Source organism: Aquarana catesbeiana, linkage group LG04 (assembly GCF_042186555.1).
Source record: "Aquarana catesbeiana isolate 2022-GZ linkage group LG04, ASM4218655v1, whole genome shotgun sequence".
Taxonomy (NCBI): Eukaryota; Metazoa; Chordata; class Amphibia; order Anura; family Ranidae; genus Aquarana; species Aquarana catesbeiana.
The window spans coordinates 179,774,532-179,802,086 of record NC_133327.1 but is presented as its reverse complement, the minus strand read 5'-3'; the positions used below and the strand labels follow the sequence as shown (position 1 = coordinate 179,802,086).

The following is a 27,555-nucleotide window of genomic DNA, read 5'->3' as shown; positions in this document are numbered from 1 at the left end:
GGCTCCGTGTCCTCTTACACTCCCTGGGACTGCAAAGTTTCATACTCGCACTGGGATCACCATTGAGATATTTTGTACATCGCAATCATATTCCCTCTCAAGCGTCTCTTCTCCAGGGATAATACATTTAGCGCTTGTAGTCCTTCCTCATAATTTAAGGTCCTCCAGTCCCCATATTAATTTAGTTGCCCCTCTCTGGACTCGCTCCAGCACTGCCACCAGGACTAAAACAGACCAAGGGGAGACGTTTCACGTATTGTCGTTCAGATTCATTTTAGTTTTGCTTATCAAGCTAAGGGGAGAGCTGATCACACCACCCTACACCTGTGTGTGGTGGGAGTGTCCTCTACTTAGAGATTCGGTAGGTCCGTCTTCCTTGGGGTTTTGAAGAAGCACAATGTATGTGTGAAGCGTAGTCACCTCTTGGTCCATTGTTTTAGTCCTGGTGGTGGTCTTTTTATAACCCTGTTGGATGGATGTTGGTGTGCAGCTAATTTTTCTCACTTGATCTATTTTACTGCCTTTTCTTTTTATCATTTTACAAATTACTTGGTTCTGTATTCTCTAAAAGGGGCAGTACTGGGAGGTGGGTAAGGGGCAGAGGCAAGGAACGGTGCTCTGAGTTGGGTAGGGGGAGGAGACTAAAGGTGGAACGGAAGGGGGGAGTTCATGTACCTATTAACTAAAAAAAGAGCCTTGTTTATACATAAGGATTTTACATAACAATTATTAGGTAATTAAATGTCTGATGAGAAACCTTAGTGTTACTAAACCCAGGATCCTGCATTCACTATATCTGGTCTCCCACAGTGCACAGAACATGAAAATGCAATTATTTTAGTAAATATCAACCGCTAAATACCTTTTTTCATCAGCAGTATATTGCAGTCTTGTGACTTCTATCAGTGCCTGGTTAAATCTTGTAGGAGAAGGTTTCATTCTCCTCCTGACTGTCCTGTGAGGATGCAGGACCCCTGAGCCTCTGTCTTGATGATTGGCCCTGTGCTGATCACATGCACCCTCCCAAGAAAAAAAAAACTACTCCAAGATGGGCATGTGCAGAGTGCCCCCAAGTATCTGTTCTATCAGGAGATGGATTCGAGACAGTGGAAGAAGGGGAGGGTCAGAAGACGATATCAAACAGCCTTTACACACAATGTAGAGGATTAACCCCTTAGGTTCCACAGTGAGTATAACAAGCATGCTTTACTGCATATACAGACTGATTTTTCTGTTGTGGGTTTAGTAACACTTTAATTATATCAAACCTCTGCACTAAATAAGAAATCGTGGTCTGTCTTATGGCTCATCTTTTCTCATCCATACTATTCCTTTGTCATCTCCTGCAGATTCGATTTCTCCTGCTGTTCAGCCGGCAAGGGAAGTTGCGACTACAGAAATGGTATGTCACACTGCCTGAGAAGGAGAAGCGCAAGATATCTCGGGAGCTGATGCACATCATTCTATGCCGAAGTCCCAAGACAAGTAGCTTTGTAGATTGGAAGGATCTTAAACTTGTATACAAGAGGTAATGTTTATGGTCTTCTTTTCTTTATGCTGGTCACCTATACTTGCATAAAGCCATGAAAATATGTAAAAAAGGAATTAATTAAAGATTAATTAATTAGAACCGCGCTCTCCCAATAATACTTTTTAAAGTGCACTTTAAAAAGCACTTTTAAAAGTATTATTGGGAGAGCGCGGTTCTAATTAATGAATCTTTAATTCCTTTTTTACCCAATTCATTTACAACGGGCTACTCTCATGAGATTGTAGGCCACACCCACCCACAAAACACTTTCCCCAGATACAATCTAAACCAGAATCCGGGGTGACCCTACCACATAATAGGTGTTCAAGACTGGGGCGGGAGGGAGGGAGCTTCAATTTCCTTCTTGGTCCAGTGGGAAAGAGGAAAAGCCTCTTTCCTGCTGACCTTTTATAGCCTATCCCCACTTCCAGCACTTTCCATGAGCTCTGATTGGTTCTTCCCAGGTACCTTAGCTCAGCTTCCTTAAAGGGGCAGCCGCCCTAAATTACCTATAACTAAAGCTGCTAAATTAAATAATCTAAATGTGGTGGGGAGGCCAAAACCTCAAGAAAGTGGACCCATATTGCGCCCCCTTTTTCATGAGATTGTAGGCCACACCCACCCACAAAACACTTTCCCCAGATACAATCTAAATAAATAATACACAAACATCCATCTTTTTTGGCAAGAAATTGGCCGCGACACCTTTTATTGGTTTTAAACAATGTAATCATTCATAACTCTTTTTTATTATATCATAACTTCATAAATCCAAACATATTTCCATCTGCTCAGTTATTAGAACTCGACCAGTAGCAGAATTTAAATAAAAAAAACAGCCCACACGGCGGGCTTGAACATCAAGCCCGGCCCCCCCCCCCCACCGCCGTGGCCACGGCACTTTCTATACTATACTGCAGCCCCAGATTGAATATATCCAGACCAACCTCTGATAAATGGACTCCATCAGGCCTGTACAAACCCGGTTAACCACCTTCAAGGTCCACATGCCGATAAGATAAACCATTAATCAGAGGCATACATTTTTCAAGAGCCCTATTGACTCTTTTCCTCATTTTTTCCATGACCCTCCTCTGATCTGAGGAAAGCCACGAAAGCCGAGGGACTATCTCTGAAAAGACTAAAGTTGTACCTGGGGAAGTGATACAAAAGCGCTGGAGATCCTGTTTAATCATGAACAATAAATCTAGAGTCTTAACTTTTCCCAAATCATTGCCACCCAAGTGAATAACCAAAATGGATGGCATGGGCCATAATTGACACAACCTTGTTAGGTGAAAATAAAGTTGGTGCCACTGAAGGCCTCTTATGCCCTGCCAATATAACTTAAAAGAGTCCGGCTGCAGGGACAAATTCGTTGAGTAACTGCGTTGAGCCGCTCTCTTTCGTGCCCAGTATATAAAAGAGTGTCCCAGAATCCAAACTGTGTGCTGAAAACCTGAAATTCAAATAAACAAATTAGACCTAACATATAAACGAAAACAATGGGACTTCCACCTCCCCATTTCTTTAATGTGAGACTCTGGTAACCTTACCCGGGCCGCCTCAGAAGCTGCGCCTATTCTAAATGAGTGGGAGGAAAATTTCAAGTTGGTTAATCCCAACTGTACCAAGCATTTCTTAAAAACTGCATCAAATTGAAATTTCGTAAGTGGCATTGAATTAGCATGAATAAGAAAAAACCCTTTACCTAAAGGTCTAATCCCCATAAATTGTTTAACTGCCTCTACAGGGCACACGATTCCGTCCTCTTGTACGCACAGGTTGACCCACCTGCCCTTGCCTCATTGATCCGTTTTAGACTGCTGCAGCCAAATATGCACTCCCAATTGGTCAACCACTACTTGCTCAATCGAATTCCTGAAGGCCCTTGTTTATTTGCTGGTACTAGTTCCGAGATACGGAAAGCACCAAAAAAGGCTAATACGAAAGCCGTTTTGAAAAGTAGCGCTTCATACTTAGAGAAGCAAACCATTGCAGTAACCTTGCAAAGGCCACGAAGGATGTCCAATGAGATAGGTCGTCTTCTGTCTGAAACAAAAGTCAACCTCCTGTAACCCTTCAATGCCTGTTTAACGGAAAAATAAGATGTGCAAGGTTGCAAACCTAATAACCTAAAGAAAAATGAAATGCCAGCCAGCGTTTTTGACACATAACTAAAGGAAAAACGCTGCTGTATTAACTGGGATAAGAAGGCCAAGACAGTTGCTTCAGATGGTTCTCTGAAACTAAAACCCTCAGCGCTTGCAAAGGACAACCAGCTTCCCCAGGACGCAGAGTAACTGGACCAAGTCTTGGGCGCCAAGGAACCTTGAATAGCTTCTGCTACAGCACTCAAATCACGTCCCACAGGTGGTCTGGGCACGGGATTCCTGTCACATCTGACTCTGGAAGCAAACTCCGGAAACGGTCCATTTGCAACCGGGATAAAGAATCAGCAATGTTATTCAGGATCCCAGGAGTATACCTAGCTTTTAACCAAACATTAAATTTGAGGCATCTAAAGACCACTTGTCTTAGTATTTTGATCACTAGCAATGAATTAGACGAAAGACAATTAACCGCATATAACACGCCCTTGTTGTCAGTCTCCACTAGAATACGCCTATTTGCAAAATTCGGGCCCCATAACTCCAAGGCCATCAGAATCAGGAACAACTCCAACAACACAACGTTACGGGTGACACCTGTCTGAAACCACAACTCAGGCCAAACTGCACAGCACCAATGTGTTCTCCAGATAACACCAAAGCCTATGGATCCTGCCGCATCCGTAAACAAACGGAAATCTGAGGCTATCACAAATTCAGATTGGAAAAAGGACCTCCCATTATAACATTCCAAGAAGCTAGCCCAGACCATCAGATCTTCTTTAAGAGGGGTAGTCAATCTAATGTGATCCAAAGGGGATTTCATACCAGAGATTGCCAGATAAAGGCGCCGAGAAAAAATCCTGCCAACCGGCATAATTCTACAAGCAAAAGCCAAAATTCCTAACAGCGATTGCATCTCTTTCAACCGAACTTTCTTCTTTTTCAATACCCACATAATCAGCCATTTCAATTTCTTCAATTTTACTTCAGGCAAACGAAACTCCATCATACACGTGTCAATTTCGATGCCCAAGAATTCCATCGTCGTGCTGGGCAAGCAAGTCTTTTCATCCGTTAAAGGCACACCAAAATCTCGAGACATAGTCTGAAATGACAATAACAACTCCAAGCAACTTGAAGAGTCAGCTGGCCCGACAAATAAAAAGTCATCAAGATAGTGAACTACACTATCCATACCCAATTGAACACAAAGACACCAATGCAAAAACGTGGAAAACGCCTCAAAATAAGAACATGACAGCGAACATCCCATTGGGAGACATTTGTCAAAGAAATAATGACCTTCAAAGAAAAAACCTAAGGAATTAAAAGCTGATGGGGAAATAGGCAGGAGGCGAAAAGCTGATTTTATGTCGGCTTTTGCCAACAATGCTCCAGGGCCGAATGATCTAATTTTCCGGACTGCGTCTTCAAATGTTGCGTACGAAACCGAACACAAACTCCCATCGATATCATCATTTAATGACTCCAAATGGTGTATGATGCGGAATGCGTTAGGTTCCCGCTTAGGAACCACTCCTAATGGGGAAATACGGAAATTACTAAAAGGCGGATGTTCAAAAGGCCCCGCAATTCGCCCTTCCGCAAGTTCCTTGGCCAACTTATCCCTCACCACCTGTGGAAATAATTGAACAGATTTCAGATTTTCAACCATTTTACACCCAGTGCCCAAAAATGAAGGTAAGGGAAAACCATTGGAAAATCCTTCAATGAGCAAACGCGCTGTCACCTTGTTTGGGTATCTGTCCAGCCACGGGCACATTCTTTCCAGCCTCACAGGCGTGCAGGCTTTTAGAAAAAATATCCCTTTGTGCTGGACCAGAACCCACCGCCGCAATCCTTTTAAAACACTTTGCTGCTGGATGCGTTCCAGCACAAAAATAACATTCATGTTTATACCTGCACGCTGCATTCCAGCGACATTGGCCATCATTGAATGCAAAACAACATCCTTTCCTAAAAGCTGTATTGGTAGGGTTAGCCGTGGGCTGTTTAGGAACTACCTGCTTCTGGGGTAGTATTAAATTGAGCCAAAGCCCCACGTCTTTCATTCCCCACCTAAGTGATGGGTGTATGGACAATTTCTGACGGAAAGACTCCTCATAATAAAACCAGCCTAGGCCACCAAAATTCTTATAAGCCTCTAGGATATGGTCAAGATGCTGAAAAAGGCCCCCGCACCATTCTGGGTGCTTTTCAGCCATTATGCCAGAATAGATGCAATAAGCTTGCAACCAATTATTGAATAACCTGGCCACCGGCCTGCTCCTGTCATCCTCGCACCTCTCTTCTCCCCTCTTTTCTGATCTGACCATAAACTCCTTATGAGCCGGCAGGAGAGAAAGAATATCTAAGTACTCTCCCTTCCAAATTTTTTCTTTAACTACTATGCTCAAATGATACCCCAAAGGAGACATCTCGCAGGGAATAGCATCTTTCATGCAGGACTCAGGGACATTAACCTGGACAGGCGCAGCTGTGTGCAATGGCTCAGGGACTACATTTGCATTCTGCATACCAATGCTAAAATCAGTCATAGAACTGTGCTGTGCTAAACTGACAGGAGAAGTAGAAAGTACAGCAGTTTGAGGGTTAACAGGCATAGAAGACAGAATAGGAGAAACAGCAGGAACTGAGATTTTATGAAACAGTGATTGAACAAGGGAGGACAGAGATCCCACTAACCCAGATAACACATTTAATTGTTCTAACTCACCAGCTGCTGGAGGTTGTACCATATTTTGCTGTACCTCAGCCTCCAGCAGCACTTCAGGGTCCGGGACTTGAGCAGCCTGCCCGACCTGTAACTGCCCAGGCACCTCTGCGCACCGAGTGCCTTGCTGCATTACTTCAGCTGTTTGCTGACAAGGAGACTGTTTGGTGTGCTGCCTTCCCCTAGAGTCACTTGTGAGCTGCTGGGACTGTCCCCGCTGTCCTCTTCTTCCTGCTGGTGACTGTGAACAAGTCCGCCTCTTCTTTGTGTTCCAGCGGCTCCGAGATGACACGCCGCCGCCATCCTCCTGTGTCCCTCTCAGCTGTTCCCGAGTCTCTTCGGTAACCTCCGGAGCTTCTATGCTTCGCTCCGGAGGCGCGCTCCTCCTCCCTCCCTCTCTCTCTCAGTGATGGCACCTGCTGTCTCCGCCCCGCGTCTTGTGGATACGCCTGCATACCGCCCACTGCTGAGCTGCCTCCACCTCCCTCTTCAGGCTGTAAGCTTTCTTCCTGTGAGGACAGCGCCAGACAGCGCCGCAGCCATGTCTCCCCTCCTGCACTGCCAGCTTTCTCAAGGAGCTGCATCACCAGGGACTCCATTATAAGTGGGGTAAGAGAGAGCCTTACTTGTGAGAGCTTCAATTTCCTTCTTGGTCCAGTGGGAAAGAGGAAAAGCCTCTTCTTTTCTTTATGCTGGTCACCTATACTTGCATAAAGCCATGAAAATATGTAAAAAAGGAATTAATTAAAGATTAATTAATTAGAACCGCGCTCTCCCAATAATACTTTTTAAAGTGCACTTTAAAAAGCACTTTTAAAAGTATTATTGGGAGAGCGCGGTTCTAATTAATGAATCTTTAATTCCTTTTTTACCCAATTCATTTACAACGGGCTACTCTCATGAGATTGTAGGCCACACCCACCCACAAAACACTTTCCCCAGATACAATCTAAATAAATAATACACAAACATCCATCTTTTTTGGCAAGAAATTGGCCGCGACACCTTTTATTGGTTTTAAACAATGTAATAATTCATAACTCTTTTATTATCATAACTTCATAAATCCAAACACATATTTCCATCTGCTCAGTTATTAGAACTCGAGCAGTAGCAGAATTTAAATAAAAACAGTCCCCCCCAGAATCCGGGGTGACCCTACCACATAATAGGTGTTCGCGACTGGGGCGGGAGGGAGGGAGCTTCAATTTCCTTCTTGGTCCAGTGGGAAAGAGGAAAAGCCTATTTCCTGCTGACCTTTTATAGCCTATCCCCACTTCCAGCACTTTCCATGAGCTCTGATTGGTTCTTCCCAGGTACCTTAGCTCAGCTTCCTTAAAGGGGCAGCCGCCCTAAATTACCTATAACTAAAGCTGCTAAATTAAATAATCTAAATGTGGTGGGGAGGCCACAACCTCAAGAAAGTGGACCCATATTGTGCCCCCATTCTTATCATATATATATATTTTCACAATAATATTATTATTTTATTTGGTTTTGTCATCTGCGCAGGTTTGGTGGTGGGTTTATACCGCCATAAATACACATTTCTTTTTTCCATGAAAATATGTTTTCCACATTTACTGTTTCTTAGAGTACAGTTTCTTTAAAGTGTTCGTAAACCCTGAAGGTTTTTTACCTTCATGCACTCTATGCATGAAGGTAAAAAAACCTTCACTATGCAGCTCGCTTCCCTTATACTTACTAGAGCCCAATCCCGTTTCAGCGATATGCACAACATCAGTTGCTCTCCCTGCTCTCTGCCTCCTCATTGGCAACAGCGGGAACCAAATTCAAGCACAGCCAGTGAGGAAGGAGTGTGTGTGGGTTTGAGCCCTGTTCTGTGTGTCTTATGGACACAAAGAGCAGGACTTGAGAGCGAGCATGCATGAGTGCCCCCAAAGCAAGCAGCTTGGTATGAGGGCACTCGGCAGGGGGAGGAGCCCAGAGCGCCAGCAGGGGACCTGAGAAGAGGATCGAGGCTCTTCTGTGCAAAACGATTGTACAGAGCAGGTTAATATAACATATTTGATATTTAAAAAAAAAAATGATGCCTATAATATCACTTTAAGGCAGGCATAGACAACCTTACACTCCAGCTGTTGTGAAACTACAAGTTCCATGAGACATTCCAGGACTCTAACAGCCACAGGCATGACTTCCTGAGGCAGAGACCTGATGGAATTTGTGGTTTTACTACAGCAGGATACCTGGGGTTGCATACTTCTGTTCTAACGCCTTGCTCACTTTCCTGCACTCCTGGAAAATCAACCTCCGCAAAAGGGTTCCATTAGAAAGTGCCTTTCACTGCCCTGATTTGTAAAAAGAAAAAATTGTAGGATCCTTATTAAAAACAAAGGACAGTGATGCATGTCATCAAGCAAAATCAGACCTTTAGTTAGGCTGGTCTTTTAAAAAATTGATTTAGCAACAGAACAGAGTTTGGGGTTCTCACCTTAAATCCCTTGGATCAGATAACTCGGACACATTCTAGGACAAGGGAATGGCTAGCTTTGACAAGAACATTTTGCTGATGAAATCCCTATGACATATATAAGAAGTCAATATCAGTCCATAAAATTTAAATATCATGTTAGGGTTGACCGTCACCTTTTAATATGGCATACCCACCAACATTTTGAAGAGAAAAATGGATACACAACCTGGCCAGCACACTCATTCAATCCCCTCCTATTATTGTGGACCTATGTATTTCATAAACATAAACTACTACTAAAGTAAAGAACTTGATTACACTGTACAGCTGATTTTTGGAAAGTTTGCCCAGTTAGGTGACTGACACTCGTAGCTCACTCAGGCCAATGACTACAAAACCTCAGATTAGCCCCCCTTCCACAAATTACACCTTTTAATCTCCAATCTTAGTTCAAGCCCCCATTCAGACCTCAGATCAGACACCCCCATGCAAAACTCAGGGTTTTCTCATGTGCCATTTTTATCACATGACCAGAAGCAGGAAGTGGAGATAGAACAATGAGGAAATCTATACCGAGCTGTAAAGCATTCTTCTATACCTATTTTGTACCAAGCTGTTCATAGCTCTAATACCCCCCCCCCCCCCCATCAGGTGCTGAAGTGAGCTTTCCAGCAACCAGTGCCAGTACTTAGAGTTAAACCCAGTACAGACTGGTACATGCCATATTCTATACATTTTTATTTTATTTTTTTCAGACACCCTAGAGAATAAAATTGCCATCATTGCAATACTTTATGTCACACCGTATTTGCGCAGCGGTCTTACAAGCGCAATTTCTTGGGAAAAAAATACACTTTTGTGAATTAAAAAAAGACAACAGTAAAGTTGGCCAATTTCTGTTTTCTATATTGTGAAAGATAATGTTACGCTGAGTAAATTTGATACCGAACATGTCATGCTTCAAAATTGCGCTCGCTCATGGAATGGCGACAAACTTTGGCTCTTAAAAAGCTCCATTGGCCACGTTTAAAAATTTCTACAGGTTACCAGTTTTGAGTTACAGAGGAGGTCTAGTGCTAGAATTATTGCTCTCGATCTAACTTGTGGTTTGAGCACCGTTTTTATATGTGGGCGGGACTTGCGCATGTGTTTGCTTCTGCGTGGGACGAGGCGCTTTAAATTTTTTTTTCTTTATTGTACATCATGGGACACAGAGCCCTAAGTAATAACTTAATGGGTATTATAGGCACCTTCAGGTGATGGACACTAATATACCCAATCCAGGAAGTTCACTCCCTATATAACCCCTCCTCCTTCCAGGAGCACATCAGTTTTTTTCGCCAGTGTCTATGGTGTTGGTCACGAGTGAAGATCCCCACAAAAGAGCAAGGTCTGGGATTTTATTCAAATCTTTTCATGGTACCAAAACCAAATGCAGACGTCAGACCCATTCTAGATCTAAAAAATTGAATTCAGTTCCTGAAGATCTGCTCCTTTTGCATAGAGACGATCAGGTCAGTAGTTTCTGTCCTTCTAGGAGGAGAACTTCTGGTATCAATCGACATCAGGGATGCATATCTGCATGTCCCTATATTTCCTGCTCATCAAAAGTTTCTGCGGTTCGAGTTAGAACAGCAGCATTTCCAGTTTGTAACCCTGCCCTTCGGGCTAGCACCCCGGGTGTTCACCAAAGTGCTGGCCCCACCTCTAACCAGGTTAAGGGCACAGGGCATAACAGTACCTAGACGATCTATTGCTAATAGATCAGTCGGTGGCTCGTTTGGAGCAAAGCGTACGCACAACACCCAATTATCTGCAAAGTTTGGGTTGGATTCCTTTAATACCGCTAAAGAGACTGGCGTACTTGGGTCTGATCATAGACACAGCCCAGGAAAGGGTGTTGTTGCCTCAGGCAAAGATCAACTCCATAAGAGAGCTGGTGCGGATGGTCAGGTCAAATGGCGATGCCTCCATTCGCCTTTGCATGAGGTTGCTAGGAACCATGGTGGCTTCATTTGAAGCAGTTCCCTATGCCCAGTTTCATTCAACACTGTTACAAAACAGTATCCTGTCTGCTTGGAACAAAACAATTCAAGCTTTAGACTTAAAGGGTCGCCTGCCTGGAGTTTGAATGTTCTCCCTGTGCCTACGTGGGTTTCCTCTGGGTACTCCGGTTTCCTCCCACACTCCAAAGACATGCTGGTAGGTTAATTGGCTTCTGTCCAAAACTGGCCCTAGTATATGAATGGAGACCTTGGATTGTGGGCTTCTTGAGGGTAGGGACCAATGTGAGTGTGCAATGTATGTGTGGAGCTCTGCATAAATTGACAGCGCTACATGGGTACCTTTTAAAATAAATAATATATAATGGAGGAGTATCTTGGTGAGACACAATGTACAGGGTTGGGGACAGTTGTGGCCACACACCCACACTCGCTCAGGTTGAACTGGATGGACTGGTGTCTTTATTCAACCTTTCTAACTATGTAACTATGTAACTTGCCAATGCAGCTGCCCCCAAGAGTGTCCCAAAGCCTCACTTGGTTACTAACCCAGAATCTGCTGAAAGGAAAATCCTTCAGACCAGTCATCTGGAAAGTGGTAACGGCAGATGCCAGCCTTTTTGAGGCTGGGGAGCAGTACTTGAAAAGACAACTGTCCAGGGACAGTGGTCAAGAACCAAAAGAACCTTGCCCATCAATATCCTAGAGATTCGGGCAGTGTGTCTGGCTCTAAAGGCCTGGACTTTCAGGTTCCAGGATTATCCTGTCAGGATTCAATCCGACAATGCCACAGCTGTGGCCTATATCAATCACCAAGGGGGCACCAAAAGTCTTTCAGCGCAGAGAGAGTTGAACCATATTCTAACTTGGCTAGAAAGGAATGTTCCATGCCTATCGGCAGTCTTCATTCTGGGAGTAGAGATTGGCAGGCAGACTACTTGAGTCGCCAGCAGTTATTCCCAGGGGAATGATCTCTTTACCCCGACAAATTTCAGGCTGTTTGCCAAAGATGGGAGACTCCAGACGTAGATCTTCTAGCGTCCAGGTTCAACATGAAGTTAGTCAACTTTGTGGTCAGAACAAGGGATCCATTCGCATGCGGAATGGATGCGTTGGTGACCCCATGGGATCAGTTCTCACTGATCTATGCATTCCCCCCTATTCAGTTGTTGCCTCAACTTCTTTGCAGGATCAAGCTGGAAAGAAAGCCAGTAATTCTGGTGGCACCAGCATGGCCCAGAAGGCCATGGTATGCAGAAATCTTAAAAATGGCAATGGAGGGCCCATGGTCCCTCCCACTATGGCCAGATCTGCTCTCACCGATATTCCATCCTTCCTTACGATCTCTAAATTTAACGGCTTGGCTATTGAAACCCACATTCTGAAGAAACGTGGGTTTTCTTGGTCAGTTATCTCTACCCTATTTAATGCAAGGAAGCCAGCTTCTTATTTCAAAGACCACTTGCTACTCATTATTTAGTCCGGGGTTTTTTTTACAAGGGGTGATGCGGCCTAATCCACCCATCAAACCTCCCTTGAACCCTTGGGACTTGAACTTAGTTTTGTCTGTGTTAGAAAAAAAAACAGCCATTTGAACCGATACAACATATTCCCCTAGTCCTTCTGACAAGGAAGTTGGTATTTTTGGTTGCTATATCCTCCACAAGGAGGGTTTCGGAATTGGCTGCTCTTTCTTGTAAAGAGCCATATTTGATTTGTCATGAGGACAGAGTGGTGTTACGCCCTCGTCCAGACTTTTTGCCAAAAGTGGTCTCAGGTTTTCACCTGAACCAAGATATTGTCCTGCCATCGTTTTTTCCAAAACCATGTTCGAGGGAAGAAAGTCACTACATTGTCTTGATGTAGTAAGAGCAGTGAAAATCTATTTAAAGGCAACTGCTCATATTCGTAAGATGGATGTCTTCTTTATTCTGCCAGAGGGTCCTAAGAAAGGACAGGCAGCGTCGAAATCCACTGTCGCTAAGTGGATTCAACAAGTGATAATTCAAACTTATGATTTAAGGGGTAAGATTCCCCCGTTTCAAGTTAAGGCGCACTCTACCAGGGTGGTTAACGCTTCTTGGGCAGTGCGTCACCAGGCATCCATGGCTCAGATCTGTAAGGCCGCAACTTGGTCTTCATTGCATACATTCGCAAAATTTTATCAGGTGGATGTAAGGAGGTATGAGGATATCGCCTTCGGGCGCAGTGTGCCACAGGCAGCAGTATAGGTCCTCAAGTCTGGGGGTACCCTGCGGGTTGTGTCTCCCTCCCCTCAAGTAGCATTGCTATGGGATGTCCCATTAAGTTATCACTTAGGGCTCTGTGTCCCATGATGTACGATAAAGAAAATAGGATTTTTATAACAGCTTACCTGTAAAATCCTTTTCTTGGAGTACATCATGGGACACAGGCCCCTCCCCTCTTTTTGGGGTTTAAGTATATTGCTTTGGTACAAAAACTGATGTGCTCCTGGAAGGGGGAGGGGTTATCTAGGGAGTGAACTTCCTTGATTGGGTATACCAGTGTCCATCACCTGAAGGTGCCTATAATACCCATTAAGTTATTATTTAGGGCTCTGTGTCCCATGATGTACTCCAAGAAAAGGATTTTACAGGTAAGCTGTTATAAAAATCCTATTTTTTTTTTTCTTATTTATTTTACTTTTTATTTTTACACTGTCCTTTTTAAAAAAAAAAAATGTTTAGGTCACTTTTATTCCTATTAGAAGGAATGTAAACATCCCTTGTAATACTTAAAAAGCATGACAGGACCTCTTAAATGTGAGATCTGGGGTCAAAAAGACCTCAGATCTAAAATTTAGACGTCGCTTCCACCCTCCAATGCTATGGAGCCGAGTGGGGGTCATCTTTCCCTCACTCGGCATCCAGGCTGTGGGGAGCAGACGTGATTGTCTCCGCTGCTACCGATGGCTCCGGTAAGTGGCGGAGACGACTGGAGCGTGGCATGAGGGGGGGCCCCGATAAAAGTGATCTTGCGACAAATCCGCCGCAGAGACCACTTTTATCTTAAAGAGAATCCGCCGCAGAGACCACTTTTATCTTTAAAGAGACACCATCTCTGAAAATACCGGGGTTATGGCAGCTAGCTGCTGCCATAACCCCGGTATTTAACGTCAAAGTACCGACGTAGGGGTATAGCAATTTGCGTGAAGTGGTTAAATCATTTAATCACAATCAAATTCTTTTTGTTGTTTTTTTTTTTCATTTTCTTTGCACATAAAGGTGCATCTCATTTGATTAACACATATGCCATCCAATATTTTCTCAATTTTTAATCCATAAAGCTCATCCCTTTTTATAGCAGTGGTTCTCAACCTGGGGGTCGGATGATGATTTGCCAGGGGTCCCGAGTCCTGGGCTGTTCCTGAAGCCCGCACCGCTCTCCAAGCCTTTTTTGCGGTCGCCCAGGAGGGCTGTCCCTGGTCCTGTGGCCGCCCAGCTGGGCTGTTCCTGGAGCCCGTGGCTGCCCACTCAGCCTCTTCGCAGCCGCCCATTCAGTTCACGGCATGGCTGGGGGACAGAGACTAGAGGTCAGCTGACTGGTGAGGAATGTGAAATGGGAGGGGCTGGAGGAGACCCTGTCTCCTGATTTCGGCATAGGTGTCACTGCTACGAGACACCACAAAGTTGAAGACACATTGAGTATCACTACCTGTGATTATAGTTGCCATTAAAAGTCCCCACTACAGTTCTCAGATCAGCAGATGACCTTGATCAAGAACATGTAAGTTGGCTGATCAGAACTCCCCCCAGCATTGCCAATCATCCCAACTCCCCGCCAGAACTGCCACTCATCCCATTCCCCCCCCCCCCCCCCCCACCAAGGAGTAAGAGAAGGAATAAAAATAGAAAATACATGGAAGGGAGAGGAAAAGAGGGGGAGGAACAAAGAAAAATAGAGAGAAAGAATAAGAGAAAGAACAAGAAATACGGCTAGAGAAGGATAGGGGGGAAAACAACAAGAAATTAGGATAGAGAGAGATAAAAGGGAAAGAAAGGAGAACAAAGAGACTGGCACATTCTCTAATGTACCATAAGGGGTTTTAATACTGTACAAGTGGAAGGGACTCGGGGAGTGGTAAATGTCTATGGGTTAGAGGTGCAAATGACGTCTTGCTTTGGGTGCTGACAACCCACACTACGAAAATAATTTTACTGTCAGGGGTCCCCACAACTTTGGAAATTTTATCAAGGGGTCACGGTACTAGAAAGGTTGAGAACCACTGCTCTATAGCTTCATATGCCAATATCTGTGTATATTATCTATAATGCTTCACAATAAATAACCTGAAATGTGGCTTGATCAAGAGATATATTTCAGGGCATATCCTTTTGATGAAGGTCATAAAACTAAAAAGGGTTACAAAAAGATTTTTTGAACATTTGTGCCTTGTTACTGATCCTAGGCCCAGAAGGCGGTCCTAGAACAAGTAACAACTAAAGTTCAGTTGTAAGCTCTTACACTTCACAACATTAGTATTAAATGAGTCTACCATAAGATAAACACTAATCTGTGTTCATGAAAGGTTACCACAGAGAAAACCACTGTTCTTCAAAAAAAAAAAAAAAAGTGCTGATACAAATTTCTATAGACTACTTGACTATATGGGAAGAATGGAAGGCTACAACCATGAATAAACCTCCCAATGGTCAAGGCCAATGCATTCTTCCCATAAATAATCTATTATACTAACATTGTATCATAATGTATATCTATGGCAACTAACTATTACACAGCTTTAAAAGGCTAACCAGCAGCTCTTCAGTGGACTTACTGTATCTTATGCCTTCTTTTCTTCTCTTCTGTTTGTAGGTATGCCAGCCTGTACTTCTGCTGTGCCATAGAGGATCATGACAATGAGTTGTTGACACTGGAGACTGTCCATCGACTTGTAGAGCTGCTTGATAAATACTTTGGCAATGTAAGTAATCCCGAACACATACACAGATGTGGATGAAGCATATTTCTTTTCTCGGACATCACGGGACACAGAGCCACAGTAATTACTGATGGGTTATAGGGTATCACTAGGTATTGGACACTGGTCACACCCTAATCAGGAAGTTCAACCCCCTATATAACCCCTCCCCTTCCAGGGATACCTCAGTTTTTACACCAGTGTCTTAGGTGTTGGACGTGCAAAGATGTCCTGTGCTGAAGCTCCAAAGGGAATATCCTAAGATCCTATACTGGGGCAAGCCAGGCGACCGGATCCATTCAAAGTGTCTTTTCATGGCCGAATTGGATGGTACCCGGGTCTCGTGTCCGAAGAAACAAGGTTTTACCTGTAACGCTTCTCTTTTTAGAGAGCTGGACCCGCGGATCAGAAAATGGCTTTAAACTTCCTAATTTCTGGCGAGGTGCTTTACAGGCCCAGAACTGAAGGATCCCCCTACTGATGGGGGCCCCAGTCTCTGACGTTTTTTCACAAACGGAGCCCACCGTGAGAGGTGAAGGCTGGGTCTGTGTAAACTGAACCCTGCGGCCTGGATAAGGTAAGAGGAGATTCCACAGAATTTTAATTCTAGTGGCTCTTCTCCTTTAAGGTAAATGCATGCTGTGCCTATTGTGACCACCGGGGGCTGCCAAGAGCACAAACCTTCTCATGCTTGATTCTGTCTCAGCGTCCGCTGCACAGGCTCTCCCTCCAGCTCCAAAGGTAGATGGTGGGGGGTTTTCTCTGCTGGGATGGTCCCCCCAGGCTAGGGAAAGGCTCAGGTATGCTGTAAGGCGGGTGAGACCGCACTGTCACAGCCGCTACCGCCGCCGCCACCGAAGCTGCATTGCGATGCAGGGCCCATCACTGCCGGCCTCCTCCTTATTCCCCCAGCCTTCCTTCAGGCTTGTCAGGAAGGGTCGGCTCGCGCGGGAAGCGCTCGTTTTTCAAAAACGAGGGGGGGGGCGGGGCGTCAGCACAGCGTCAGCGTGCCCAGACGCCCACAGTGCCAGAAAGCATGGCTATTTAAAGCACACTGTACAGGTGCTCTGAGCCTTGGAGGGACACAGAGCTGACAGTCACATGTAGGGTGGGACACAGGCATTCCCCTAGGCTGCATTTACTAAAGAACACCGGATTGGGCATTTGGTAGCAAGGCTTTTAGCCAGACTACATCGCTCAGCAGTCAGTGTTCGTTTTTGATACCTCACACCTTGTTGCTTTGCACTATGGGTAGAAGAGGTTCAAGCACCCCAAGAACCAGAGGCACTAGGGGGTCTCGTTCAGGTTCTGAGGACCCCCTGTCTGCTACACCATCCCCTCCTGAGGGACCGGGGCAGCTGGACAGGGAGAGCCATTGGGGTTAGGGGCTACATCTGCTGCCGGCACTTCAGCCCCTGTGTACATTACACAAGAAGTTTTTTCCTCAACCATTTCTGGATTAGAGAACAAAACTAATGGCCGTGATTACATCTTCACTGAGTGGAAGAAAACGCACAAGGCCTTCCTCTGCTCCCCAAGACCCTCAGTCAGAGGAGCTCTGGGATAAAGGAGATGAATCCCTTTCAGAGGATCGGGATGGGACAGATGATTCCTCTTCGGAGGATTCTGGTGGAGAGGGACTCTCTGCGACTTCCCAAGAGGAGAAAGTCTTAGTGCAGATCCTCACTGGTTTGGTCCATTCCACATTTAAGTTGCCCATACCTGAAACTGCTACAGAAACCTCTTCTGCTTTGGGGTCACTGAAACCTTTCCAAGCAGCACATGCTTTTCCTGTTCATAATTTACTTGAAAAGCTGCTTTATTCTGAGTGGGATCACCCAGATAAGCGATTTCTTCCGCCGAAAAAGTTTTCTACACTTTATCCTATGGAAGAAAAGTTTATTAAGAGGTGGGGAATACCGGCTATTGATGCGGCCATTTCCTCTGTAAATAGTAATCTGACTTGTCCTGTAGACAACGCTCAGATGCTCAAAGATCCTGTGGATAAAAAGATGGACTTCTTATTGAAAGATGTTTTCTCTTTAGCAGGATCAGTGGCCCAACCTGCAGTAGCAGCGATTGGAGTCTGTCAATACTTAAGAGACCATGTTAAGCAGGTCATCAAAGTATTACCTGAACAGCAGGCCCAGGGGTTTGCTAACCTTCCTGCGGCTTTATGTTATGCTGTTGACGCCATTAGAGATTCTATCGTGCAAACCTCTCGCCTCTCGCTTGAGTTGGTGCATATACGTAGAATCTTATGGTTGAAAAACTGGTCAGCCGAAGCACCATGTAAGAAGCTCCTGGCTGGGTTTCCCTTCCGTGGTGAAAGGTTGTTTGGAGAGGACTTGGATAACTATATCAAGATGATCTCCTGTGGGAAAAGCACTCTCTTACCTGATAAGAAGAAGAGTAAGCGTCCCTCTTTTAAACGGACTCTTTTCCCAGCGCCAGGGGCATCAGCCTCCAGGCACTCATGATGGTCTCCTCCGTCTGGGGCAAGAAACAAGAGTCAACCCCAGGGACACAAGAAGTCCTGGGGGAAAAGGTCTTCTAAGCAAGACACTAAGACCTCTTCATGAAGGGGCGCCCCGCTCGCTCGAGTGGGGGGAAAGACTGCTGCAGCTCTCAGGGCCCTGGCAGAAGGACTTCCAGGACAGATGGGTAATCTCCACGGTAACCTTAGGGTACAGACTGGAGTTCCAATAATGTCCCTCTCCTCGTTTCCTCAGATCAGGTGTTCCCAGAGAACCAGAAGAGAAGCAGTCGCTCCTTCTAGCAATAAAGCGACTTTTGTCGCAAGAGGTCATTGTGGGGGTTCCCACAAAGGATCAAGGATTGAGACTCTGTTCCAATCTTTCTATGGTCCGAAAACCAAATGGGGACGGCAGACCCATTTTGGATTTGAGAGATCTGAAACGATTCCCAAGGATGCAGTCCTTCCGTTGGAATCAATTCGGACAGTAATCTCCATCCTGCAGGGAGGAGAATTTCTGACATCAATAGGCATCAGAGATGCAGGCCTACATGTGCCCATTTTTCCTGCTTAACTGAAGTGTCTGCAGGCAAAGATCACTGCTCTAAGGGAGCTGATTCTGACAGTCAGGGCCAAGAAGGGTCTTTCTGTCCGCCTTTGTATGAGGCTGCAGGGGAAGATGGTGGCTTCATTCGAAGCAGTTCCCTATGCGCAGTTCCAAGCAGAACTGTTGCAACACAGTATTCTGTTGACCTGGAACAGGAAGGTGCAGGCATTAGACTTTCCAATGCACCTGTCGCATGCGATGCGTCAGAGCCTCAGTTGATGGCTCATACCCGAAAACCTACAGAAGGGGAGATCCTTCCTACCGGTTGCCTGGGATCCTCTTGCAGGCAGGACGGATGCGTTGGTGATTCCGTGGCATCGGCTCTCACCGATTTATGCATTCCCTCCCATTCTGCTACTGCCACGGCTCCTTCGCAGACTCAGGCAAGAAGGGAAGTCGGCACTTCTGGTGACCCCTGTTTGGCCCAGAAGAACCTGATAGGCAGAAATAGCAGGGATGATGGTGGGTTCCCGGTGGACCCTACCGATACACCCAGACCTGTTAGCTCAAGGTCCGGTGTTCCAGCCTGCCTTACAAATGCTAGATTTGACGAGTGGGCTATTGAATCCCACGTTCTGAAAAATCGTGGGCTTTCAGGTCCTGTCATATCTAACTTGATCAATGCAAGGAAGCCAGCTTCCAGAATGATTTATCATAGAGTCTGGAAAGCTTATGTATCCTGGTGTGAATCCAGGGGTTGGCATCCCAGGAAATATGTCATAGGTAGAATTCTGGATTTTCTACAATTAGGATTAGAGATGAAGCTGGCCTTGAGTACCATCAAGGGCCAGGTCTCGGCCTTATCAGTGTTGTTTCAATGGCCGCTTGCTTCGCATTCTCTGATCCGAAACTTTATGCAGGGGGTGATGTGTCTTAAACCTCCGGTTAGGGCGCCCCTAAACCCCTGGGACTTGAACTTGGTTCTATCGGTGTTACAAAAACAGCCTTTTGAACCAATACGTCAGATTCCTTTGGTCTTGCTGACGAGGAAACTAATATTTCTGGTAGCTATCTCTTCTGCTAGAAGAGTATCAGAGATAGCAGCTCTTTCCTGTAAAGAGCCTTACTTGATTATACACAAGGATAGAGTGGTACTGCCCCCTCATCCTAGTTTTCTACCGAAGGTAGTTTCAGAGTTTCATCTAAACCAAGACATTGTTCTGCCTTCCTTTTTTCCAGATCCCTGTTCTTCGGAAGAAAGGTCACTACATTCTTTGGATGTAGTAAGAGCAGTCAAGACCTATCTGGAGGCAACCGCTCAGATTCGCAGGACGGAGGTCTTGTCCGTGCTGCCAGAGGGTCCCAATAGAGGACAGGCAGCGTCAAAAGCGACCATTTCTAAATGGATTCGACAATTGATTATTAAAGCTTACGGTTTGAAACGGAAGGTTCCCCGTTTCAGATCAAGGCACATTCCACAAGGGCTATTGGTGCTTCTTGGGCAGTGCATCACCAGGCCTCTATGGCTCAGATCTGCAAGGCCGCAACCTGGTCTTCAGTTCATACATTCACCAGATTCTATCAGGTGGATGTGAGAAGGCATGAGGATATCGCCTTTGGGCGTAGTGTGCTGCAGACAGCGGTACAGGGTCCTCAAGTCTGATAGCACCCTACTTGGTTGTAATTCCCCCCCCTCAGTTGGCATTGCTTTGGGACATCCCATCAGTAATTACTGTGGCTCTGTGTCCCGTGATGTCCGAGAAAAGAAAATAGGATTTTTTATTACAGCTTACCTGTACAATCCTTTTCTTTCGACGAACATCACAGGACACAGAGGTCCCGCCCCTCTTCTAATACACCTATACTGCTTTGCTACAAAACTGAGGTATCCCTGGAAGGGGAGGGGTTATATAGGGGGTTGAACTTCCTGATTAGGGTGTGACCAGTGTCCAATACCTAGTGATACCTATATAACCCATCAGTAATTACTGTGGCTCTGTGTCCCGTGATGTCCGTCGAAAGAAAAGGATTTTACAGGTAAGCTGTAATAAAAAATCCTATTTTTTGGACCATACATCTCACTTTTAAAGTAAAACCTTCCTGAGAAAAATATATGGCTGCAATTGTTGACCTGTTCCTAAAAATGCTATTTGCTGACTTTGAACAGTCATGCAGATCAGGAGAGGCCTTATCTGCATTCTGGCTTCTGCCCACACACTCAAGGTATGGAAGCCAGAGGACCAGTATTACAGCCAAGCATCTGGTAATTGTGAAGTCATCAATGGCAGTCTTCATGTTTGTGTCATGATAGGTTTTCTTTATGGCAAACTGGGTTTTTTAAGGCTAACTGTGGAAGCACATTAATTTTACAGTTTGATAAGACCCTCTTGTCTCCTTTCTTGTCTCCATGTTATTGTATTTGAAACAATTGCCATACCAAAAAAAGCCTTTGAGAAGATTTGCAGATTAAACCAAACCTTTTTTTATGATTTCAAGTGAAATCTGTTGAGATATCTGAATACAGGCTATTGCATAAATGTATTTTTTTTATCTTGGAAGACTGATAATGTAGAAACAAGGTAAATTTAGAACACCTCCTAGAGCAAATTTGTCTTTGCCAGCTCTGCTTTAAATATATTGGGAGTTATGGATTTCCTTCCCTCTATTAAGGAGGGTAAGACATTCAAATTTGTTTTTTTTTTTTTTTTTTTTTTTTTTTTTGTTTATGTGCCTGACTGCTAGAAGTATAAGAAATGACATTGAGATGATAATTTGTTGCCAATTTAGGAGTTCTTTCCAGTTTAGGAGTTTATGACTGACATTTTGCAATTTTAGGGGTAGGCAGCAAGAGAAAAACCTAAATTACCTTATCTGTATAAACAGATTTTTGGTACAGTTTGAGGATAGTGGTTTAGTGAGGGGAGCAATAATTTTTGTACATTTTGCAGTCATCTGTATATCCACTAATCCCATGGGAGAAAGCTGCCCAATATTTGCTGCTTCATTTTGCCCAGGTGACAACTTAGATCGATGGCAGTACTGGAAAGTTGCACAAATTTCTGTATATTTCCTTAGCCTTATTTAATAACACAAAGGCCAAAGCTAACTAACAGCAGACAGGCATAATTCATTTTTTGTTTTGTTTTGGCTATACTAAATGCAGTGGACCTTATTTATGAAACAATCTAGAATAAGACCTGCCTGTATGGTCACACCTCTTTTCCACCTGCCATTTTCAGGACTGTTTGCAGTAGAAAAATAACCCTTTTCCCAATTCATGCGTTTGGTTCTGTGTGAAAATCTGTGTAATTTTTTTTTTTTTTTTTTTTTTTTCTTTTGTGACAGTAAAAGTTCTTGCAGCATAGAAGTTTAATTGATGATAGGGCTTGTAGATACCACATGATAAAGTCCATATGTAAGGCTAGCCACAGGAATGGATTGCCCCATCCACACAAGCAGGGTGGATGTTGGAATCTTTCGCTGCCCGATTACATGCAGAGCACTGCAGCTGATTGGCTGCAGGCGCTGATCGAATTAACATTTTGCAACATTCCTATTTCTGTTAGATCTACTCTGTCAAGCCTGAAGGCTGAAGCTCGCTGTCAGCTGACATCAGAGCCTGTCGAGGCTTAGGCAAGATCGCAACAATAAAGTTGGGATCTGCCCACTTGCCTGGACTGGCACCCAGCTCAGCCTCTCGGCGTGCCTCTGAGTGCCTGAGCCGGCTGCTCCCACCCCCCTCTCCACAGCCCAGCACTTCAGTGAGTGTGGGAGGGGCAGAGCAGAGAGCCGGTGACTGACAGTCAGCAACTCTATGCTCAGCGAGCTGTGAGAACCGAGCGATTGTTTGATCCATGGTTCTAAGTGTTAAAACCGGCAGGGGACAGATGCAGCATCATATGCTGATGCAATAAAAAAAAAAAAAAAAAGCCAATACTTCTGTTTTAATCTATTAAAAGTTGACCTTTTTTGGCCCTCTTGGTTTCCAGCTCATTTGCCTCATTGTTCTTTTTATTGACTAGTCTGAAAATTGAAATAGGTGAAAGGGGCAGAATAACCTCAACTTGTAGAAATAGTTGAAATTTACATACAATATAAGTCTATATTAATGTATATATAAGTCTATATCCCCTCATTTATTAATTGTTTTGGAATAGGGTTTCCCGGAACATAGCTTCTGCTTTTACATTATTTTCATCATATGCTTCAAAAGAAGTATGGAAAACTTTTCTGGCCATACTTCACTTTTCAGATCCAGGTGTGCACTTTTCCTCTTCTGTGACCCAGAGTCGACTAACAGTGAGCAATTGCCCACTGTCAGCTGATGTGGCAGCGCTGCTCCAGGTGCTGGAAGGATGTTGACCATATAGTTAGGATCCACCCAGCTTCCATGATTGATAGCTTGGTCTGCCTCTCAGTGCAAGGCTAAGAGCTGGAGCCAGCTGCGTTCGCCCTCTCTCCAGCCCTGTACTCCAGTGAGCACTGGAGGAGCAGAGCGGAGAGCAGTCGGTGCTGTCCACTTCAATGACCATTAACTGAGCGATCAGCAGTCATGTGGCATGGGACTGCTGCATCATCAGACCAATGCTGCAGCATAGATGCGAGCATAGATGTATGGGTTTTTTTTTTTAATGCCCCAAACTTCGACTTTGGTTTTACAGTGCCCATATGCTGAGCTACAATGTAATGTATAAATTATGTGACTACTACAGCCGTTTTATATCTTCTACTGTAGGTCTGTGAGCTGGACATTATATTTAATTTTGAGAAAGCATATTTTATTTTGGATGAATTTCTGATGGGTGGAGAAATTCAGGAGACCAGCAAAGAGCAGGTGGTGAGAGCCATTGAGGATGCTGACCTGTTACAAGAGGTAACCGTGATTCTTTTTGTTTAAATATGATCATTTTAAACACCTTAACCTTCTAGTTGGTAGTTGCTGATTCTTGTACAGTTAACCCACAGTTTATTTTTCTTTGTCAATACAAGGAAATTTTCTGCAAAATTGTTCCTTTTTTCCATGCTTTTCATTCTGGATTTTTGTGATTATTATCATGCTTTATTCATTTATTTGTCAACCATTACTTATACCTGCTGTCAATTTAGTCCTCCTTTCAGATTTGCTGTATTTCAGAGTTTGTGTTCTGGTTTGGCCGGAAGTAATCCCTTTAGGACATATCCTGCTTAAGGACCAGGAAAACCCTAGATGGCCAATAACAAAATCCCAAAGGCGGCTGAAGGACAAAGTGCTTAGGTTATAATGTGCTATAGCCAGCTTTATATATTGGCACCAATGCAAGTGCAAGGACCAAGACATCCAGCCCTAGTGAAAGTCCATGACCTAGTCTTGATCGACCTAGTCCTGATCTACCTAGCTCTAGCCAGCCATAGCATGGAAGTGAGACAAATAACCTAGCCCTAAGCCCTATGGTTATGGGGAAAAAAAAGAATAGTCCCTTGGCAGTTCATAGGTTGTTCTTACTAAGCTGTAGATCCTAAGCTCTGGCCCAAAACTTAAACCCGAAGCTGCAGAGCCAGTGACTTGGGCATTTACTCTAGTTTATCACTTAGACTTGTCTGAATATGAAGTATCCCTATGTATAACAAAAAAAAAAAAATTATTCTATTGCTGAGAGCTGGAGAAAATAACCTCTCCCAGCCCAAGGGTCCAATTTGTGGCTAGATAAGGTTAGCAAGGCTTTTGTCCATTAGGGTATCTGAGTATTAAGAAACCAAGCCTTAGTTGACAAGGGGCATTAATTGTCCCCAAGACTGAGGAGCTGACTCCCAAAAGGGAACACGACATTTCAAGCAACAGTCAAGGGACTAGGTCACAAGCCCTGACCAGTTGAGCAATGATTTGTTTTACAGATTGCCAATGTAAACCCCATGGACAACTCTTCTTAGTAGTAAATGAGAAGCTTTTATCTCAGGGGTTATGACAGCTCCATGAAATTGTTGTAACCTGGAAAAGGTGTGCACTTAAAACAACAATTGGAATATAATAACTTCTGGCACTGTCCCGAAGGAGAAATTCGATAACATGAAAAAGTTTGGATGACCTTCATTGTTTTGCATGCAAGAAAGGACATCAGTGTAACATAAATATATATATTTTTTTGTATCAGTATAATTTTTGTATGATTTACACTTTTTTTTTATTGGTGTCAGTCATTTGTATATTTTTATCATTATTACACTTTTATTTGTTTGCATATCCCAGCGCTGCACTTTATATCACATTAACATAAATATAACCGGGTTTGCAGAGTTTGTGTAAATTGTTGTAATTTTTATTTTTGCAGACAATGGAAGAATACATGAGCAAACCAACTTTTTAATCTGGAAAATGGATTCTCTATCTTCTGTAACAAGAGCAGAGTATATGCCGAGGGTTTGTTTGGACAACAAAGGTTGTAGTCAGCCGCAGTGCTCTCGATGAAGACATGGCACCGCTGGGCGGGCCACCTGCCAACAGGGGAACGTGGAATCATGTGGGACATGATAACCAGGACTACCTTGGGAAATCCTTTGCAGCAGCATGGACCTAAGCACACCATATACACAGGGAATAAATGTATGCAAAGGAAATCTTGCTTTTTAAAATCACAAATAAAATATTTTTATATGTATATTTTGGGCTCTTGTAATATCAAGAATAGCCACAATTCACAAAATACCAATCCCAGCCAACAGTAGTATAAAGAAATTCTTTACTTTTAATGCCAGCTGCCATTATTTTCTATTCTATATACGGTAAATTGTTTTCTTTAATGGTGTGGATTTGCTGAAATGTTTTCCAAACTGGAAGTTTTTTTTTTTTATTTTAAAATACATACATATATTTATATACATAACTTTTTTATATATAAAAATAGTAGTGTCTTTATAGTGCTGGCACAGTGGAAACCTAATCAACTACGCACAGAATCTGCACCAAATGTCTATTTACAGCAAACCTTTTGCCTTTTTTTTTTTTATAACTTTTGTTGTCTGGTGTACACAATTATGATGCACCCACTACACCTATTAATCCAATTTATTTTTTGTAATTCTTTGCTTAGGACATACATTTACAATAAGTGCATAAACAAAACAGACCCCATTCCAGTAATACAGACTTCTTTGCACCTCCACAAAAATGTACTACAGATACTGCTCAAACATGCATGTAGAAAACCATTAAACCCATACAAAAGACAGTCAAAATTACATAATCAAGAGCGGCATGCCCCCCAGTTTTGATGTATACTCCTAATCTAGCTCAGTTTACAGGTCATCTACATCCATTTAGATATATCAGAAATCAATGATTACAACTCTGATATAAATTTCAGTCTTGGAACACTCCATCTTCTCTCACCCCAACAAAACGTGCCATAGAGAAAAATATTCAGGGTCATGTGTCGTCTGGGCAATATAATCCTAGACAGTTGAGCTCAGAGACCTGACATCTACGCAGGCCATAGATTATGCAATTTTCTTTCCTTCCATTGCTAGATTCCCTTGATTAACACAGTCGGTGTTGATGGGGAAATCCCTCCCATGATGCTATTGTATTATGCCGGTGGGGAGCGTGAGTTGCCGGCAGAACACAATGATTAGTGTTGCTGGCTTCTTAATCTTTCAGGAAAAACCCAACAGACTGGTTGTACACAAGTTGGTGATCGACTTGTGTATAACCAGGGTGCCCATATATAAACTGAAATTAAACCAGTCCCTGCTGAACTCAATTAATTTCAATCCATGTATGGCCAGCTTTGGTATTGATAGGGCCAGGTATAATGCATCCATGGGAGTGTACACAGATTAGTCAGAATAGGCATTAAGAGGGGAGGAAGCATTTTTAAGACTAGTTAGGTATATCTGTGCTGGGGAGAGGAGAGAGCATTTTGTGAACAGTGGGCAATGTCTGGGAGCAGTGACATCACCCATAGGCTCCTATGGCCCATCCGTTGCCAGCCCTTCTCCTCTCCCCTGCAGCAGACTTTGGCTGACACAGGAGACCCAGAGCATGTGACTGGCCCAGAGCAGCCTGAAAATATTCAAATATACAGATTCTTACATAGGTTAGTCAGCATAGGTGTTAGAATCAGGGGGGGAACATTTTTGGATTATTTAGGTATATCCCAGAAATCTCCTTTTGAAAGTAACTTTTGAAATTACATTTTTACAAGCTTGTGCTTCCATATTTTTGTTCTTATATAGTCTTGTCTTTGTTCCAGTCTAACTTTTTATTTTTTTATTTTTATTTTTTCCTCCTTTTAAGGATTTGGATAGGGTATGAAATACTTAGAATGCTCCTGTCAGTTTTTTTTTATTGCTGTCCATGACTATTTTATGGAGATTTTCCTATATTTTGTGTCACTGTTACACCAGGATGAGAATTAATCTTTTGTGTCACTGGGAAAGTAAGACATGGACGGTATTAAAAAATCGTAAGTTCTAATTCTTACCAGCTCTATAAAGAAAGTTTTCATTGCAGTCTCAGCCCCACTGGAGAGACAAAAAATAAGTGCAAACCTCACTGGTGGCAAAATAGAGACAAATTTGCCAGCAGTGGTAACCCATCGCTACTTTATACAAACTAGAAACAAAGTTTGAGCTTATTTGAGCTTTAAACCACCCAAAAGCGTTCTTATATCCATTATAGTCTGTCTGTGAGATACACTATACAGTGTAACCTCAGATTGCGAGTAACGTGGTTAACGAGCGTTTCGCAATACGAGCAATTTTTCAGTTTGGTTCGGTTTGCGAGCGCTGTCTTGCAA

General features: G+C 43.7%; 1 protein-coding gene across 1 annotated transcript in view; it reads left to right on the top strand.

The window, feature by feature from the left end:
• The window catches only part of AP1S3 (adaptor related protein complex 1 subunit sigma 3), a 58,735-nt gene extending 33,319 nt beyond the window's left edge, over nt 1-25,416 (top strand). Inside the window, exons 2-5 of the mRNA XM_073625958.1 lie at nt 1,350-1,528; nt 15,656-15,764; nt 23,520-23,657; nt 25,090-25,416. Coding sequence (XP_073482059.1) covers nt 1,350-1,528; nt 15,656-15,764; nt 23,520-23,657; nt 25,090-25,125 — 462 coding nt within the window. The 3' untranslated portion in view covers nt 25,126-25,416. The remainder of the gene's footprint in view (nt 1-1,349; nt 1,529-15,655; nt 15,765-23,519; nt 23,658-25,089) is intronic.
• The last annotated feature ends 2,139 nt before the right edge of the window (nt 25,417-27,555 follow it).